The sequence below is a fragment of the Amphibalanus amphitrite genome, unplaced genomic scaffold (assembly GCF_019059575.1).
Source record: "Amphibalanus amphitrite isolate SeventyFive unplaced genomic scaffold, NRLGWU_Aamphi_draft 000256F_arrow, whole genome shotgun sequence".
Taxonomy (NCBI): Eukaryota; Metazoa; Arthropoda; class Thecostraca; order Balanomorpha; family Balanidae; genus Amphibalanus; species Amphibalanus amphitrite.
The window spans coordinates 428,628-445,992 of record NW_024881751.1 but is presented as its reverse complement, the minus strand read 5'-3'; the positions used below and the strand labels follow the sequence as shown (position 1 = coordinate 445,992).

The 17,365-nt window shown below is 49.1% G+C and overlaps 1 protein-coding gene across 1 annotated transcript; it reads right to left on the bottom strand.

Moving 5' to 3' along the window:
• Window positions 1–5,242: 5,242 nt before the first annotated feature.
• On the bottom strand, window positions 5,243–17,284 carry LOC122386578 (WD repeat-containing protein 26-like). The gene is made up of 13 exons (XM_043375884.1): window positions 16,817–17,284; window positions 16,161–16,260; window positions 13,489–13,545; window positions 13,084–13,220; window positions 12,381–12,629; window positions 11,837–11,975; window positions 11,283–11,417; window positions 10,855–10,989; window positions 10,349–10,494; window positions 9,016–9,118; window positions 8,593–8,698; window positions 7,928–8,104; window positions 5,243–7,552 (listed from the first exon to the last, which is right to left on the bottom strand). The coding sequence occupies exons 1-13, from the start codon at window positions 16,993–16,995 to the stop codon at window positions 7,485–7,487; spliced, it is 1,731 nt and encodes a 576-aa protein (XP_043231819.1). The 5' UTR covers window positions 16,996–17,284; the 3' UTR covers window positions 5,243–7,484.
• Between the last annotated feature and the right edge of the window lie 81 nt (window positions 17,285–17,365).

The window sequence follows — 17,365 nt, the reverse complement described above, 5'->3', positions numbered from 1 at the left end:
TTTCCTACTTTATTATCTACTTTGCTTTCCGTTCGCGGTACGTCCTGACCTGGAGCTGGAATACAGAGGGAAACTGATGTCCACAAAGACAGGTAAACTGTCCCTCGACTGCAAATGCACCATGGATGGTTCTTTGCATTGACCATTACCCTCACCACTCCTCAAAAGAACATTCATAACTTTGTCATATTTTCATCACTTCTCACGTCTGTCCTCCATCAATCCCTCGGCCACGTCTGAAGTTCCGAGCATTACTTTGTCCAATCGCTAGTCGTGAATCGCTTCATCGCGATCACTATCCTGCTGATGTCTACATACAATCATTGAACCAAACCAGCCAAGATACCTGCACCCCAAGCCCCGAAACATTTCACTTCACCATCAATGGCCTCCTGAACAGTGACGCCCGTCCGGTCAGGACTCAGAGGTGACATTCTCTTGAACAAGGTACGTACCGGAGAGGGGAGACAGCTGACACCTCTGCCGCGGAGGCTGAATTATGGCCGGATCACCGCGTCGGCAGGAATGTTGCTCTGTTTCGGACACCGTGTTCGAGTCGCTCCATGCTCTGTTTCTGTGTCTGCTGCTAGTGAGAAGTGGACGATTTGTCACGTACGGCGGAGTATCGGCTGGGTTTTATGATGTTTGAGATGTCAAGAGGTAGATCAGTGCATGCCTTTCGGCTTAAAATAACAGCTAACTGGACTAGGATTACCAGTAGCTGGACCCTGTCACCTTCACTGTATGTCACTATCTCTGCCTTGAGAAGAACGAATGGAGCAAAGAAAGAGGATGCGTCTTATTTATGGACATCCGTTACTCTATTCTTTTACGTAAAATATCCATGTTGCGCTTGAAGTTATAACTCTTGCTACCTACCTGTGTCCACTGATGGTAAGACGGATAAACGCACCAGAGGAGCTCCAAGACCGTCCACTTCTCCCGAATTAAATAGGTTTTCTATGGACACGTGCTTTTCCAGTCAGGTCCAGCCATTCTGTGTATGAGTGTTAGCCACGTTTCGTTTATGAGTGTAAAGAAGCGGTGCACAAGAAGTAGGAACACTTTTGTGCACGGCCCACACCTGGCATGCCGTGTGGAATGCTGAGCTCATGATGGAATGCAAAAACGCTTCTACATAGTGCATGCTGACAAAAACAATCACTAGATGAGCGATACCCATTCTATGAAATTAAGCATAGCATCACTTTACGTCATTAAAAAATGCAAGAATGCCGTAATGCTATTTGCAGAGTTCGAAAGTACGGCATGTACGCAAAGTAGCTTCATACCATCGGATTTCTTTGACCGAAGACATCCCACAAAGACAAAGACTAATCATCCCGGCCAGATGCTGTCCCACAATTTTCCCAACTAAATGCCTGGGCGCAGACGAATGTATTTCCAAGGGTCACACCCGGGGACTGCATGACTGTACAATCGTCACACTTCTCAGTAAATGTGCTCATAGCATGTAATAAGAAGACCGAGATACAGCGAAGAATGCCTCAATTAACGAGGTGAATTATGTTGACTGGGTATAAGTTTTGTCATAATCATCTTGTCAGCATAACTGATATAGGATAAAAGTATAAGGCACTCCCTAGTAATGTAACCGTCTAGGCAGCCGCGCCCATATTATGCATTAGGAAAACAATGTTTACATAAAGATTTGAGCGTTCAGCGGCTCACTCTCTAGACTCTAAATACCATTTTATGTTGTCATTTCCGGAGATTTCTTATGCAGTTTCGACCGCGGTCTGTTTCATCACACGACGATCATACCTGTCTCTTGAAAAATATGAATGTTTGTTTTATATCTTGAAAAAAATAGCGCTAAGTGTTATAAAATACGTGGCTGCCGGTTGGTACATTGAAAATGTTCCATGAGCTTGTATGATGCCTTATTACGAACGTTGCAAATGGCTGCAAATTTATTCGAACCGTAGCTCAGGCCGCAGCTCAGGTATACCTAGCCGTACGATAAGGTCATCAGTGTGTTGACTGATGAAAACGCTTCACGTGTCGCATTTCTTTTTCCTTCCATAAATTATAAAGCTGCAAAAGAACGGTACCAGAGTAAGAACGGACTGTGGATGCTTTTGAAGCGAATAATTTTTGTGTGTACTTGTATGATGCATGTGTTGCATTTACCTTGCGTACGGTTACCAACAGGACGGGCTACTTTGATCGAGTAGAGATCTTTAGTATTCCGCCAGCACCGATACAACATACCGATAACCGATACACAATACTGTCAGTGTCAGTCCCCCCCCCCCGAATGATTGACGCCCCCCCCCCCCGTCTGTGTTCCACCGCGCACATCGCTTCTGACTGGAACACGGAAAACTGCGACCGCCGGGATCTCCCAAACCAGCCCGCAGCAGCATGTTGACATGTCACAAACGACACGGAACCGTTTCGCTCTGCCGACAGCGATTCGCCGAGCGTGCTTCAAAGGCCTTTTCCGGCAGGGAGACCGTTTCGCTTTGAAACCGTTAACGACTGCTGAACAGAGCACGAGTAATCCCCGCAGACTCGGCGAACGGTTGCACAAGGGATTATAACTAAAAAGACGAGCAAAAATCCGATGTAGGTACTCCTGCAATAGTTTGACGTAAGCCGTGCGTACGCATTTAAGTTCATTCAGCTGTAAGGGCTGAACAAGACGGGTCCAAGGCTGCTATTTCTGGTAGTGTTAACCATCTACAGTCATCTATCAATCAATTCACTCACCTATAATAAGACATTTGCATTGTATAATTTGTAATAATATACTTTATAATAATATAATAATAATATATTATATATATTATATCATAATATAATATATAATATAATATATAATATATAATAATAATATAATATATTATTATATTAATAATATAATATATATTATATTATAATATAATATAATATATAATAATATAATACTATATTTTTTATAATTTTGTTGTATAATGGTGTAGGATCTAGAGCCTGGAGCAGCGCTTCAGTGCATTGCCTTTATAAAATATGTCAAGTGAAAAACTATTTGGGTCTACTGAGCGATACACATAAATTAAACGGACTTCGCGATCACGAAACTCATTTATCACGAAACTCATTTGACCGTATGAAGCTATGCATATTCCTCGCAGTCACAAATAAAACAGCTAAAAACAATCTTCGGAGACCTACATTTCATCTCTGTGCCGTTTTGATATGCCGACATTTTGTGACAGCATACAATTCTGGAGGCTCTCCAAGCACATCTCTGAGGACCGAATTTCCCAGAGTTGTGGGCTCGAGTGGGCGAGGAAGGCGCGGCTGGGTGACAGCTGTGTGACAGCCGACGGCGGCTCTGTGACAGTTGTGACAGGTCGCTGTCAGTGCCGGTCAGCGGACACGGACACGCCGCTCAGGACACGGACAATTTCATTAGCAGCCGCCCGAGTGACAGACGTGCTCGGTCAGACACCGCGACAACAACACTGGGAGTCAGGGGCGATTGGAAGGTGGCACCATGTCCCTATCAGAGTGATACATTCCTCGCTATTCCAGAAGTTCATGGGTATGTATGTATGTATGTATGTATTGCTTATCTTTGGAGAAACCAATGGGTGCCTGCTACTGGAAGAGCCACACCCATGACTGCACGCCACTCCGAATTAGAATCGGTAGCGTGTGGGTGGGTTTGGTTGCTTCCAAATATTGCAGGGATAGACATTACAGAACCGATACGGGCATCATCGGCACCTAAGGCGAGCCGACCGACCCAACGTCTTCCGTCAAGATGAATGACACGTCCAAAGGGGGTAACATGGTTATCGTATGGCCCATACATGGAAGAACGAGTGATAAATGATAATACAGACACTCCTGAAGCAAGAAACTTCCAACTGGCTTTTGGGCAGATTTCGACGTCAGAACGACTGTTGTAACACATAAGGACCAATCAATAAAGATCAGGATAAATGCTTGTGGTCCGCCAAACAATTTCGGCTTTAGAATTCATATCGGAGTGTGCATCGAAGTTGCATGTAAAATCCTTGCGTGCAATGCAAAAGTGACTGCTTTGATTTGACATCCGAGGTGATCTTCTTGAAAATCAGTCATTACTCGTCGGAAACGACCCGTAGTAAGGACTCGACACTGCCCGATTCAGTAGCGAGGCCGCGTTGTTGTCAGAGTCGGATCGTTTCCGAGTCGCCCCCCTCACGTCGCCAATCGACGTCAAGAACCAGACACATTGTGTGCCCATCCGACAGCCCAAGTGAGATTTGTCGACTTCATTTCCTCTCGGATTCCTGTTGACCCATTTTTCCACGAAGTTATTTAGTCTGGTCAGTAAATTGTGGGACAAAACATACGGTGCAGTTTGCAGATGCATTTTAGGGCGAAATGTTTTTGGTGGTAGATGAGAACATCGATCAGCATAAAGTATGTTGCCTTTCTGACTTTCAGACAAGAGTCCCAGTGGGTTTATCAGCTTTCAGTCTAGCAGACGGTCCCGTCGAATTCAGCATCAACGAACGCCTGCCGCTGCAACGCAAGGCGTCACCTTCACAACACACACTCGCTCAACATTTCCATACTCTGACCCGGTGACAGCGTTCCACTCGACTGACCCGAGACGGATCATATCGCTGCGACACCTCCCTCCGTCCCCGCCGTCCCGGCCCGCTCAGCCCGGCCGCAGGTACGCGTGTGGTGTCGCTGTGTTTCAGCAGGTTTTTATCCATCGGATGATTTCCCCCGGGCGCTGTCATATCCGGGGAATTCACAGAGCGGTTCCAGCGCGCGGTCGGCCGCACATGTCTGCGCCAGCGCTGCCGAAAACAAGATGACACGATCCGATAGGTTCAACAGTCTATGGTTCAGTGGCGCTTGTCGGGGTTGGACAGGTTAGGATGGGTGAGGTTCAGGCTAGCATATGTAATAAATCAGCGTCACTGGCAAAGCAGCACAGCCGAATGCGACTGTGTTCTGCGCAGTTCGAACAAAGCAACGCTAGAGATCGCCATGTACGATCACAACACACGAACTACCCTCGGACATGACATTCAACTGCAACTAGAAGCTTTGAATATTGTGGCTGTTTGGCGCGTATTCTACCGCACAGTTTCTCACAGTCATCAAAATTACCTCACCCATCCTCACCATATAACAAGCTCGTATGCAAGTCTTCCCCAAAGTGGCAGAATACGCATCAGAAAAAGCCGGACAAGTCTGCTTAGAGCACGCCCAAAAAGGCCTCCTTAAAAGGACAGTTTATTATACACAATATGGTTGAGAACACATGGATAAGACGCTCTAGCCCTGGCCACCCGCCGTCCGTCGCAGTGCTTCTCAGGAAACATGGGTGTTCACACTCGCAAAATACAGAGAGACAGACAGAAGTCAAAACTCGTGAGGCGGTGAACAACAACACCTCCACGTGAAAATGGCGTGTGGAAGCTGAGAATGCTGCCTGTGCTACCAATACTGATGAGAGGCCGATTTCGGACATTCGCCGAGACACAGATACGGCCGCTGATAGAGAAACGTCATAGATAACACCCATGGTTCGCGTGAGAGAGCACCCTTAACCCACCGCTGCGCGTCGCTCGATGTTGTATAGCCGTGGCTGAACCGGCGCGGGCCTGTACATACACATGGCGCACGCAATCATCGACACCGTTCGGCAAGCGCGACCACCGGACCGGCATGGCTGCGACTCCCCGCTAAAAGAGCCTTCTCTAATGATTAAAGCCCGGCGGACCACCGGCGGCCGGCCGATCGCGGTCGGTTCTGACCCCACACGTCCGAGGGACACCGCCCGAGACGTGGCCTGGACGTGGCCGAGACGTGACCGAGACGTGGCCTGGACCCAGCGGCCGGCGGGACCGTCCAGTCTCCGGTCTCTTCCCGTCGAACTCCGTGGTGTATCGAGGTGGTTATATACAGACCAGACGCGGTGGGGAAGCCAGGGGACGGCCCAAATCGGTTCGGTGACTTCGAGAGGACGTAAGGGGTGAGTCACACGAGTCAGAGGACCCATACCGCGGCGGGACCGCCCGGATATCGCTCCTCGGCACACCAGGCCTCTCTCTGCACTTCGACCGTGGCAGTTAGACACAGCACACCCAGCGGGACAGACCAGCACAGGCGAACAGCGGGGGACGGGGTGAGTTTCTGATATATGCCGCAGGAGCGCTGCGTTAAAACACTGACTGTGGGTACGTAATAAAGCAACGCGGTTCCGAAGGTATCACTCCTCTGAGCAAATGACGCAGCAACAAACTGTGGTGTAGTTATATAGAAACGTATTTCATACCGCTGGGCCTTCTAATGGTCCACGCCGAATCTTTCATAGCAGCACAAGGCGACACTCCGCGATAAACTTAGACAAATAAATCCATCCTCCTCTCTAGTCTACCGCTAGAGAAATCAAGGCCACACACGCACACACACAAACCCCCATTCTGAGCCGGCCACGAGCCCATGATAGTTGATAGTTTCTGCGTCACCAAATACATACTAAAGCATACCAGGACACAACACAAGGCCTCGGCCGCCGCGATACAAAAGTGCAAAACAGGGCGGCTCGGCCGGCCGGAGGGCAGTAACCGGCCGGGTCGGGGCGGCAGCTGCAGGGTGGCTGGATGTCCGTCCGCTCCCCTCCGGCCTCCAACTCTCTGTCCTCTCCATAACGAGCTCCCTCCTACCTCCGCTCATCTTCCGTCTCCTGATCGTACTCCCTTCTCGCTTCATCTTCTCTTCCTCCTCACAGGCCCACCCTAGCCGCATCCCGTCCCTTACGGTTCTTAGGTATACCAGCCTGACTCCTGTACACTTTTACATTCTAAAGCCGCCTATCCCGGCCCTCCCAGGTTCAAGCAATGGCGAGCTCATCCCTTATCCTTTCTTCCAACAGCGGCGGCCCTTTCTGAGACTGAGAACATAATTGGGCCACCCAGATATTGTCTCGCTCCCACCCACACCTCCGCCCAAGGGGACACGTGCCGGTAAATAAGATTGTTATCTCATAATGCTTATCATTCGCAGATTCCCATATCAATGCATCTGACCATCCATTCACCGCTGCCTATAGACATCTCCATCTCAAATTGGCGCCTCGCAATTCTCCCCATTTCGAATCCCTCCTCCTCTCTTCCTTCCCTCCTAATCTCACTCTCTTCAATATCGCCTCACCACCTTCTCCCTCACTCCTCGCTCCTCCTCCTCCTATCTGGCTCACCCTCCGCTTCTCATTCTCCTTTTCCGCCTTCACACCCCCATCATTCCACCAGTCTCCACCTCCTGCCTTTCCACTCCCTGCGCCGCCACTCCACCGCCATCCTTCGTACCTTCCGTGTCCCGCCGGCCGCATTGGACGCACCCTGGCCACCGTGCCGTGCCTTCTGAGACCACTGTCAGGGCGCGCGTGTCCACCCAGCGAGCGGAGAGTGGCCGTCAAGGCACCAGCGTCCCACCGCTCACCGCCGCCGCTGAGCTTACTTCTACGATGGTGCCGAGCCGTTACTCGAGAGATCGGAAGCCCCGCTGCCGCCCGCCGGCCGGCCGGACGCTGAAACAACAGAGGAGGTTCGGTCATGGTTTGTGCCCTGCGGAAAAGGGTTCACCACGCGGAAATCACTCGTAGAAAGGCAGCGAGGATGGAGGAAGAGAAAAGGGAAGATCGAATGATGGGAGGTATATGAGACGAATGGAGATTCAGATGGTAATTATTCCGACGAAAAGAAAGTGAACTGGGGGTGGCCTTTGTTACGCACAAACTATATACGTTTATGAATCCCCTGTGGTCAACGAGTTCAGAATTAGCCACCACAACAACACATAACTGAGGAATAGCTACTCTTACAGAATCTCACCACATCGTCCCCTCCCGGCCCGCCCAACTGCACCTCTCTTAACATCGTCTTCCCCGCTCCGTATCACTCACATGAGCTCCTGTACTGGGCGGCGGGAGCCCAGACGCGCACGGTGCAGTCGTCACTGCAGGAGACCAGCATGCTGGGACACTGCGGGTTCCAGCTGACGCAGCTGACCGTGTTGGTGTGGCCCTGCAGCACGGCTACCGGCTTCTCGCGGCGCGTGTTCCAGATATACACGTTACACTCTGGGGGACAGGCAGGAGAGGTGTTAGCGCCGCGTGTTCCAGATGTACACGTTACACTCTGAAGGGGGACAGGAGAGGTGTTAGCGGCGCGTGTTCCAGATGTACACGTTACACTCTGGAGGAAAACGGAGGTAGGGTTAACACGGGAACGATTGACGAATTCAGACATTTTTTTAAGAAACAGAAGGTGGCCTTGAATCATAAATTACACAGCAACATGACAGCTCAACAGCGGATCTTATTAAACGCATTGCGCACCTATTCAGAAATATCTCGAGTCTCAGCTGTCAATTTGGGCTGACCCTCGAAATAAAGCACCTCTCGTCACGCAACCAAGTTGACACACCTAAGCCGTCTCAATTTCCATAGATCCCCCTCCCCCAGTCCACACAACTCTAACTACACACTCCCAAGACAGTCCCAATGCCAATCGCCTCAGGTCACGCAGAGGCGCCCCAGTCACCACCACCCCGCCCCATGCAACTGACCTTCACTACCCGAGGCCACAAACTCCTGATTGATGCCGCCGAAGCAGCTGTACACGTTGAACGTGCCCTGCGTCAGGCCCTGGAACTTCCGAACCAGCACCTTATCCTGTGGAAGAGGTGGTGGGTGGGCGTTCACGGACACACACCCTATCGCTGAGGTAAATTTGGCACATTTGATAGTGTTGGAGAGAAAACGGCGGATTAGAATTCGTGGGGCGATAAATATTGAACGGAGCATGTAGGTTTAGTTGGTATTTTCCACAGAAAAAAAAAAACAGTATTAACTGCACACATACTTCAGGCAAATTTTCCGGTAATCCAGCTAGGTAATGAACTCGAGCTATTTAACGTTATCCCTTTTAACAGCCGTCATGCTCCCAGTCCCTCACCTCTCCCTCCTCTCTCTAGGCCCCAGTTCCGTACCTGCAGGTCCCAGAGGTGGACGCCCTTGTTCGCCACGTTCAGCACAGCCATGTTACCCTCGTCGTTGATGCACATGGATATCACGTCGCCGCTCTCCGTGAGGCTGTGGGCAGACGACAGGCAGTCAATCAGACAGACAGACAGAAAGTCATCAGTCAGTCAGTCAGATAGTCAGACCAGTCAGTCAGTCAGTCAGTCAGTCAGTCAGACAGATAGTGACTAGGTCGGTGCCGACTGCCCGCGGCGCATATCACAGAGACGTTGGTATACAACACATAGCTCGCCATCGACCATTGAGACACTGACAAGACCATGTAACAGACACGTGTGCGGCATCCGTATATAGCCGTCGCTATATATGGAAACGCACACCACCGGGCATTGATAGCCTGACACACCCACACACAACCGCAAGGCTGTCACATAGGGTATAACGAGCTCGTCTGTGTATGACGGGGTTATTGACACATGTGTGTCACAGTGTGTATTAGTGATGTCGATTACAGAAAATCGGAATACCGATACCAAACCAAATACCAACCAAAACCGTGAGGAAATACCGAAACCGAACCAACCTAGGAACATGAGACAAATACCAAATTTATACCAATTTCTCAGCCTCTTATATATAAGTGAGGGTTCATAACACCAACAAAATACCAGGTACATTAGGATTAAAATACCAAATACCAAGTTGGTATCGGTTTGGTATCGGTATACCAAAAGGTTGGCATCCGATTGACATCTCTAGTGTGTATGTAGGTTCCAAGGCCGAATATAACACACAGATGGGAGGTTCAGCAGTCCAGAGGGCGCCACAGCGAGGCTGTTTATATTTCATTTCGCCGTCACTGACTCCCGGTATAACGAACGCATAAAGCCGAAGATAGCCTTCTTAGAAGACTAAGCCAGACTTCCGTTGATCAATAAAGTCTTATTCACTACATGTCCAAGGATAGCCTTTTTAGCTCCATCAGTTCCTACAAAAGACTCGTGTACCAGACGCTTGCGTAACACCTCGGATCTAATTTATCTGCAGTAACTGAGCATCAATGACGCCAATAATACCATTTGGGATTTACAGCCAATTATCTGCGCCAGCTGCGTCATCGATTCTATATATTGACCGTCATCCCGTCCACATGCGTCATCAACGAGTAACATATGTATATATATGGTCGAGCACACCACATTCATTCCCGCGTCTTCTCTTGGCTCTCCGCTCATCTCTGTCCTTTACACAGACCCTTCCATTTCCTTCCCCCCTCTGACCGTTCCCCGCGCTCCTCCCATCCAACCCACTCCCTCCTCTCTTCCCCTTATCTTCACTCACATTTCGTAAGGTTTCGGATCGTCCGAGTAGAAGCCACAGACGCGGTTATGTGTGTCGGCCGCCAGAATCATGTGACCGTCGTTCTGGAACCAGAGTGAGCGCACCCGCACGCCCTCCCACCGGTCGTGCTGGGTGCCGCGGATGTCCTGCCGGGAGACAGGGACTCAGAACGCTATAAGACCAAGACCCCGGCGCCTATGACCGACACTAGGTAAGCTATTAAAGACCCATTCTCAGCGTTACACGATCATAAGTTCATCAATGTTTTAAATTTGATTAAGTTACCAAGTAACAGGATTTAACTGACAGCATATTGATCGAATTGCGTTCAAACAGTGTATGAAAGCCAAACATCCTGGTTTTCAAATAGAATCCACTGCAAACTTCCTTCAGCAAGACACCAGGACCATCAGCTACAACATACTTTAACAATTTACACCGGGCGGCACTGGCTCTACTCGTCCGTCTACCAGCACTGCCTACTCTCGAGCCCCACGTCCACTCACTGAGAGATAGAACTGGCCGTGTGTGCCACCACAGACGAACTTGGTGCCGTCCGGGTGCCAGGCGCCGCACATGATGGCGTCGTTGCTGGAGTGGTTGACGCTCTTCTCCAAGGTGCCGTGGATAGCGTCCCAGATCTGAGAACCGGAGAACGGTCAATTAGTTTATATAGAGGGAGCGTAAGCGAAACGAGCGCAACAGGGGATGGTGGGCGCGTATGGAACATGTCAGAGTAGCACTTCGTAAAATGACTTCCGGTGACAACCAATGACTCTCAACGACTGATGACTCTCAGTGTTTCCCAATGACGAGCTCACAGACACTTTAGATACCTAAATAACACCCAGCTTCCAGCAATGCTTCAGTAACTCCATCTGCCCCCTAGTGACGTCTAGTGACGTTCGACGACTCCCCGACTCCTCTGACTCACCCGAACCTCAGGCGACTCGTGCGCGGCCAGAAGGTAGCGTGAGTCGGGCGACCAGGCCAGGTAGCAGAGCGCGTACCCGTGAGGACCGTCCATGTGACCCAGCAGCGTGTGGCGCGGCTTCAGCGTGTACGTGTCCTGTGGAGTGAGACGAGCAGAGAGACATTGGTCAGAATGGGACCGGTGTCATGATACTAGGCGATAAGGGTAAGAAGTTTTGGAAACGTACGGATTAACCAATCGCTATAGGCGGTGTGTCGCATCCCTACCCCAAAGTGTAAAGGAAATATCACGAACACACTCAGAACTCAAGTCAAATCCCTCTCATCCTGTCATACCACAATCTCCCTTCTCACATCCTGATCTCACCCTGCTCACAACCTTCTCCTACCGCTCACACCTTAATATCTCTCTTCTCACGATTCACATTCCTCTTTCACCCCACTCAAATCCCTCCCTCACTCCGTTCACATCCCTCTCTTCTCTCATCCTCCTCATACCTCTCTCCCACTCCGTTCAAAATCCTCTCTCACCCCGCTCCCACCCTACTCTCTCACCATGTTGACATCCCACACTATGATGGTGCTGTCCTTGGAGCCGGACGCCAGCAGCCGGCCGTCCGGTGAAAATTTACAGAACCACACCTCGTCGTTGTGCTCCTGGAGAATCTGCACCGTCTCCGTGGGAAACTGCTCCCTGAGGGTTAGCAGAGGGAGGCGCGTCAGACCGATGGGGGATGGGGTTATTTTGGGGATGATGGTGAGGTTAAAGTATGCGTCGATGTCATGAAATAAGTTGAGGTCACCAGTGGGAGGTAACTACGTACCCCTGGCAGCAGTCCCTTCATTCCTCCCACCGTAACTACCTGGATCAGAGAGAGCCGTTCTCTTCCGCCTTTCCCTTCCCCAACCGGTGTCTCAATCGGATGTATCCGTCCGTTCCCTATATTACCCCGAGCCATCTTAAATCCGTCCGCCTCGGCCAGTGCACACCAACATCTAGTTACTAGGCAAGACCACTGCAGTTGGCCGCCTCACTCCATACCACCTTACCTGGAGCGGTTTGCCGCCCTCCTTAAGTCCTCCCTTCCTCTGTGTTTACCTGGAGCAAACGTGGTCGACCAGCAGACCATGATCAGCCGTGTCTGCGGCGGTGTTGTGGAACGGACACCGACTGCGCTGCAGCTCGGCAGACTGTTCCAGCAGCGTCTCCAGGCGGTTACCGGGCACCATCACCGACGGCGGCAGAAACTGCTGCAGACGGGACATCAGCAGACCGCGCGACTCGGCACTGGCGCCCGGCCAGCCCGACTGTTCGCGCAGGTCCTCAGACGTGCTGCACATTATGTAACTGCGGGACGAAAAAAAACAGTGGTCATTATATTGTCCGATGTCTGCAGAAGGGACCCAGATCACAGGTCCTCCGATGTACTGCACATTTTATAACTGGAGTACGCATAAAGAGCAGTGGTCACGACACAGTGTGGTGTCTGCAGCAGGGACCCAAATCACACGTCGTCCCATGTGCTACATATTATATAAATGTGCGACAAGCATGGCACGATGGTAGGCAATATGCGTCACATTAAGACTGTAATCAATGAACTAAAGTCGCTGTCATGGCCAGTGCGGACATCTATGTGTCAGCTTCAGAATACAATTTAAAGCTACGCCACGCATCCCATCTAATTTTCCACTCGCGTTTACACTTATATGTAGGCTACGTTGCGTTACATCCTGTTGTGCCCGTAGTCTATGCCAAGCAGTCTTATCCAGTTCCTTCCCCCGTCGGCGGCACCACGCACCTGCTGAGCTGATGGACGCGCTGCACGTTGTGTTTGAGCGGCGTGAGCTGATGACGGAGCACCTCCAGCGCATCGATGGCCCTGCCGTCCTCCAGCAGCTCCAGGTACTTTTGCTCCAGCAGCAGGAACCGCATCTTCTGCGGGACCCAGGACGGAAGGATGTCGGGGTCAGTGGTGGGGTAAGATGAAGCATAAGTAGTGAGTCTCTACATATCCATTCATCAAGTTGCTTAATACATATAGTAGAATCGAGGAAAAGCAGTGATGTCAAAACAATCAGGTACTTAAGATACCTCATCAAAAGCAAACAGACTTGAAAATGTTTATAGAAATTACGTTACCGGTTACTTACTGATAAGAGCTTCTCGTGGCAGAAGTTACATGCGGCGATAAAGAGCTACTTACAACGACATCGTCCGGATCATCCAGCAGGTTCTTCAGCTCCAGAAGATCCGCTTCAGCCTGGAACGACAGCGCATCATCACCACCCGCCATACTAACTATTTCCTGCACACGTAGGTTTTGCAAAGTAAAGGCGCTAACAACCGAAGTACTTCTATGATGGCTTTCAGCTACCTTTCGAACGCCGCTTACCGCTTGTCGCTAAGTGGCTCAGAACCCGAGCTATACGGTGATGTTCAACCCCTACCCCACAGAAAGGCGTGAAAATCCAAGAGCCCTCAGCGGAGCGCCGGTTAACTTTCTATCACCGACAACGAGAGTGTTCACCTCTCTGTCCCAGAGTATTTAAGAGGATTGCCGCAATAGAACTCAGTATCGTCTGCGAAATTGTCCAGGATTTCAATATGTCACCGATGCCATGGTGAAGTGCAGAATCGATGAATGTAACGTGATACCGCAAACGATCTAAATGTACACGACCTTCCCTGAAGCAATTTAGATTTTAGATCATTCAGACAACCCATAGCTGGCCCAGATACCTAAAAACACCACCCGACTTTTGGGAATTGACGTCTACCCTCCAGTAAATTACAGGATTGGACCCCGCAACACATTTTTCGGTATTTTCAGTTGTATTTCAAAAACATTCATACGGCGAGTGCCCATAACTAGCAACCTCTGGCGGGACCCTGACCTGTGACCTTTAACAAGCGGCAAAGGGACAGGCGACGTCACACGGCGACCTGGTTACCATGGAAACGAGACATTTGACCCCGGCAACTGAATAACAATTTTTCGACGACAAAGAATGAATAAATGTAACATCAAGTAGTCTACTTGTTGAAGACTGCTCCCCATGTATGGAAGACCCATCCCGAACCAGGTTTATATAAACGTCAGTCGAGCTCGTAGATAACTGGCTAGAGAGAGGGCCGCACTAGGCCGGGGAGGACTGCGCCCTATTTACCTGCGGTACGTTCAACTTTCTTGTTAACTTACACCGGTGAAACGAACGTACGCAAGGCCATCAGTTGGACTGGACCATTATATTGTCTCGGGAAGTTGGAAACAACTACGCAACAATTGACGACGAGGCTTCGAGCACTGACGATGTTTCCGACGGACTTGATGATTTCCCCAGTAACAGGCTGTTTTTATAAAGGGACAACACTGCCTGACATGAGGCATGGCGTAGCATAACTTGTGCATCATGACATCATACAACTATAGGAACGTGAAATGACATAATTCGCTCAGTATAAAGTCGAGCGATTTGTACTGCATGACGTCATGCAACTCGTGCTTTATGACGTTTCTTGACCATTAACATGACGTCATTTGATTCGCGGCATGACGTTAAACACGACAACATGGCAACAGCCAGTCTCCGAGCCACCGCTAATTGGTTCAAGTTCATTATATAATAACGGCCGAAATATGTGGTGGAAGGCACAAGTAGGCAGGTATCTGTCAACGGTGCGAATTCTCGCCATCAGGAATGACTTGGGCGTACATGGGAATTCTTGAATCGATCTTCGATAATACGATAAAAAGGAGTCGTAGAAACACAGATATCGCTTGAGAATGGATCTAGGTAAGCGGACACCTCACCAGCATAGCTAAATTTGCCACTATCCATAACAAAGGCAGGGGAAATGGCTATCACTACGAGTCCGGCACCTCGTTGAAGTCCTGAAGTTGTGTTACGTGATAAGTGTACTTATCGACGAGACGAGAAGACGGTGTCAATATTTACCGTAAGGAGATCTGAATAGTCCTCAATTCAACCTATATATTCCATTCTGTCTCACTCTCTCTCCAACCTGAACCAAGTCATCCAAGCACTGAGAATGTTCACCTCTGGGCCTGATCACCCCACGCCTTTCCTCCCCTGCCCTGCCTTTCCACCTAGCTGTCCGCATTGTTTACACATCCTTTCCCATATCAGTAAAATGTATCGTGGCTCCGGTACCGACCGAATTATTATAATGGATCGAAACCTCAGCCCCCACATTATTGATATCAATGAGTGGTTCTGAATGAATTGTGATTAAAACAGGATAGAAGTGATGGATGCAGCATGGACACTAATTGGACAGCACACATGGAACAAAGAAAGAAGACTGAATCATGCATTGGATTTTATCAACAAATCAGGTGGTCAGTAATGAAACTAGACATCTTAAAATTCTAAAATCTTCAATCTGAGCTATTGCAAATGCTACCAAATCAGCAACTTCTGCATTTTTACATATATGTCTTGTTAAATAATAAAAACACTTTCCTACTTCAGCCTTAAATTATTACTCTATACACTTTACAAAGCATATTTCATCCATTACCTTAAATTCGAGGCCTTAGCTCTAAAAACACTATAGGAGCATTACCAACATAACCTTTCAGAATTAGTCCTCATAGTATTACTATGCATTTGGATAAAAAGACCCCTAGAGTGTTGCTTAAGTGTTACAGCTTGGCCTCCCTCTGAAGGCCTAGTCCTCATTCTGAGGACTGCCTAGTCCTCATTCTGAGGACTGCCTAATCCTCATTCTGATAGTCCTCATAGTCCTCATATACCACATGTCCTTAAACTCCTAGTCCTCATTCTGAGGGCTAAGCTTGCTGGTTGCCTGGTTGGCTTGTTCACCAGGATGTGAGGTGAGTGTATGACTCACCTTGACCCACTCTCCTGACAGGATGTGCTGGTGGAACCTAGCTGCTGCTGGGTGGTTCAGGCAGAGACCGGACTCCTCCATCAGCTGATCCACACTCTTACTGAAACAGCACCAACAGGATCACTGAAACAGCAGCTGCACAGCCATGTGAGAGCTGCACTAAATACACAACAGCATGCCTGGTTCTCTCAGTATGAGTAGTCTGAAAATGTTGCTACATTTCAGCCAGGTGCAAATGTGGATTAGGGCTTAGGCTCATGATTCAGGAGCCAAATAAGGTTAAGCAAGTTCAATTAAGGTCTATTCATATCCAATAATGATAGTTTTCTAGAATGCTGTCATTTTGCAGAGAATGTACAGAAACCCTAGACAATAATGCAGGTTTGGAGAATATTTTAACACAGTTCCAGCATTCTATATAGCACAATTGGCTTAAGTAAAAAAGTATAAGGTTAAATAAAAACACCAAACTTCAATTACACCAGAAACATTGCAAATAACACCCTCTGAATCGGGAGCAATAAGAATTACAAAAAGACAAAGGATTACACAATGGGTGGGCACATTCATCAAACACTGGTGTTTTAGATATATGCAGTGAACTACTTATATAATGGCTAGTTGCTAAATTATTTAATGAACCATATCAAACTCACGTTAATCCAAGATCTTGAAGGTATTGGCCTACCAAGCGGATTACGTCACCATCTCTTTTGGAAATTTTTGGAGGCCTTCCAGATGAGCTTTGCCCATTGGTGGATGCCCCATTGAGGGCAGAGGTGGCTCCATCGCCATGTGCAGCATTCTTCGAACTTCCATTCGTAGCCTGCTGCATACTAACGAGCCTGGTCTTCTTTCGCGGTGGGGGCGAAAAACCACCGTCGCTCGATTCCCCACTAGAGGCCAGAATGGCTACCAGCGCGTGGGATAATTCTGGACTGTGAATACAACCTTGGAGATCACCAACCCACTCCCATTTACGATAACAAAGGCCTCAACACGCCACCTCCCGATAAGGAACGTTTTTACAACATCTACTGCCAAACAAAGCCACACAAAGCAAACAAATCGCAGTCGCTCCCCGTCCTCTCAGTGTTTTGACCTCTTTCGACTCTCAGCTGTGCATTGTTTTGATGACGATGCCAAGTCAAAGTTATACTAAAAAGATCAGCAGTAGGCTACTAAATTGGACAGCTCTGCATTTC

Bases quoted from the DNA above. Each gene is read 5' to 3' on its own strand.
- LOC122386578 (XM_043375884.1), bottom strand. From the start codon at position 16,995: ATGCAGCAGGCTACGAATGGAAGTTCGAAGAATGCTGCACATGGCGAT. The intron at 13,221-13,488 runs GTAAGTAGCTCT...TGGGTCCCGCAG, and splicing joins ATGATCCGGACGATGTCGTT to AAGATGCGGTTCCTGCTGCT. The intron at 8,699-9,015 runs GTACGGAACTGG...CCTCTTCCACAG, and splicing joins TCCACCTCTGGGACCTGCAG to GATAAGGTGCTGGTTCGGAA.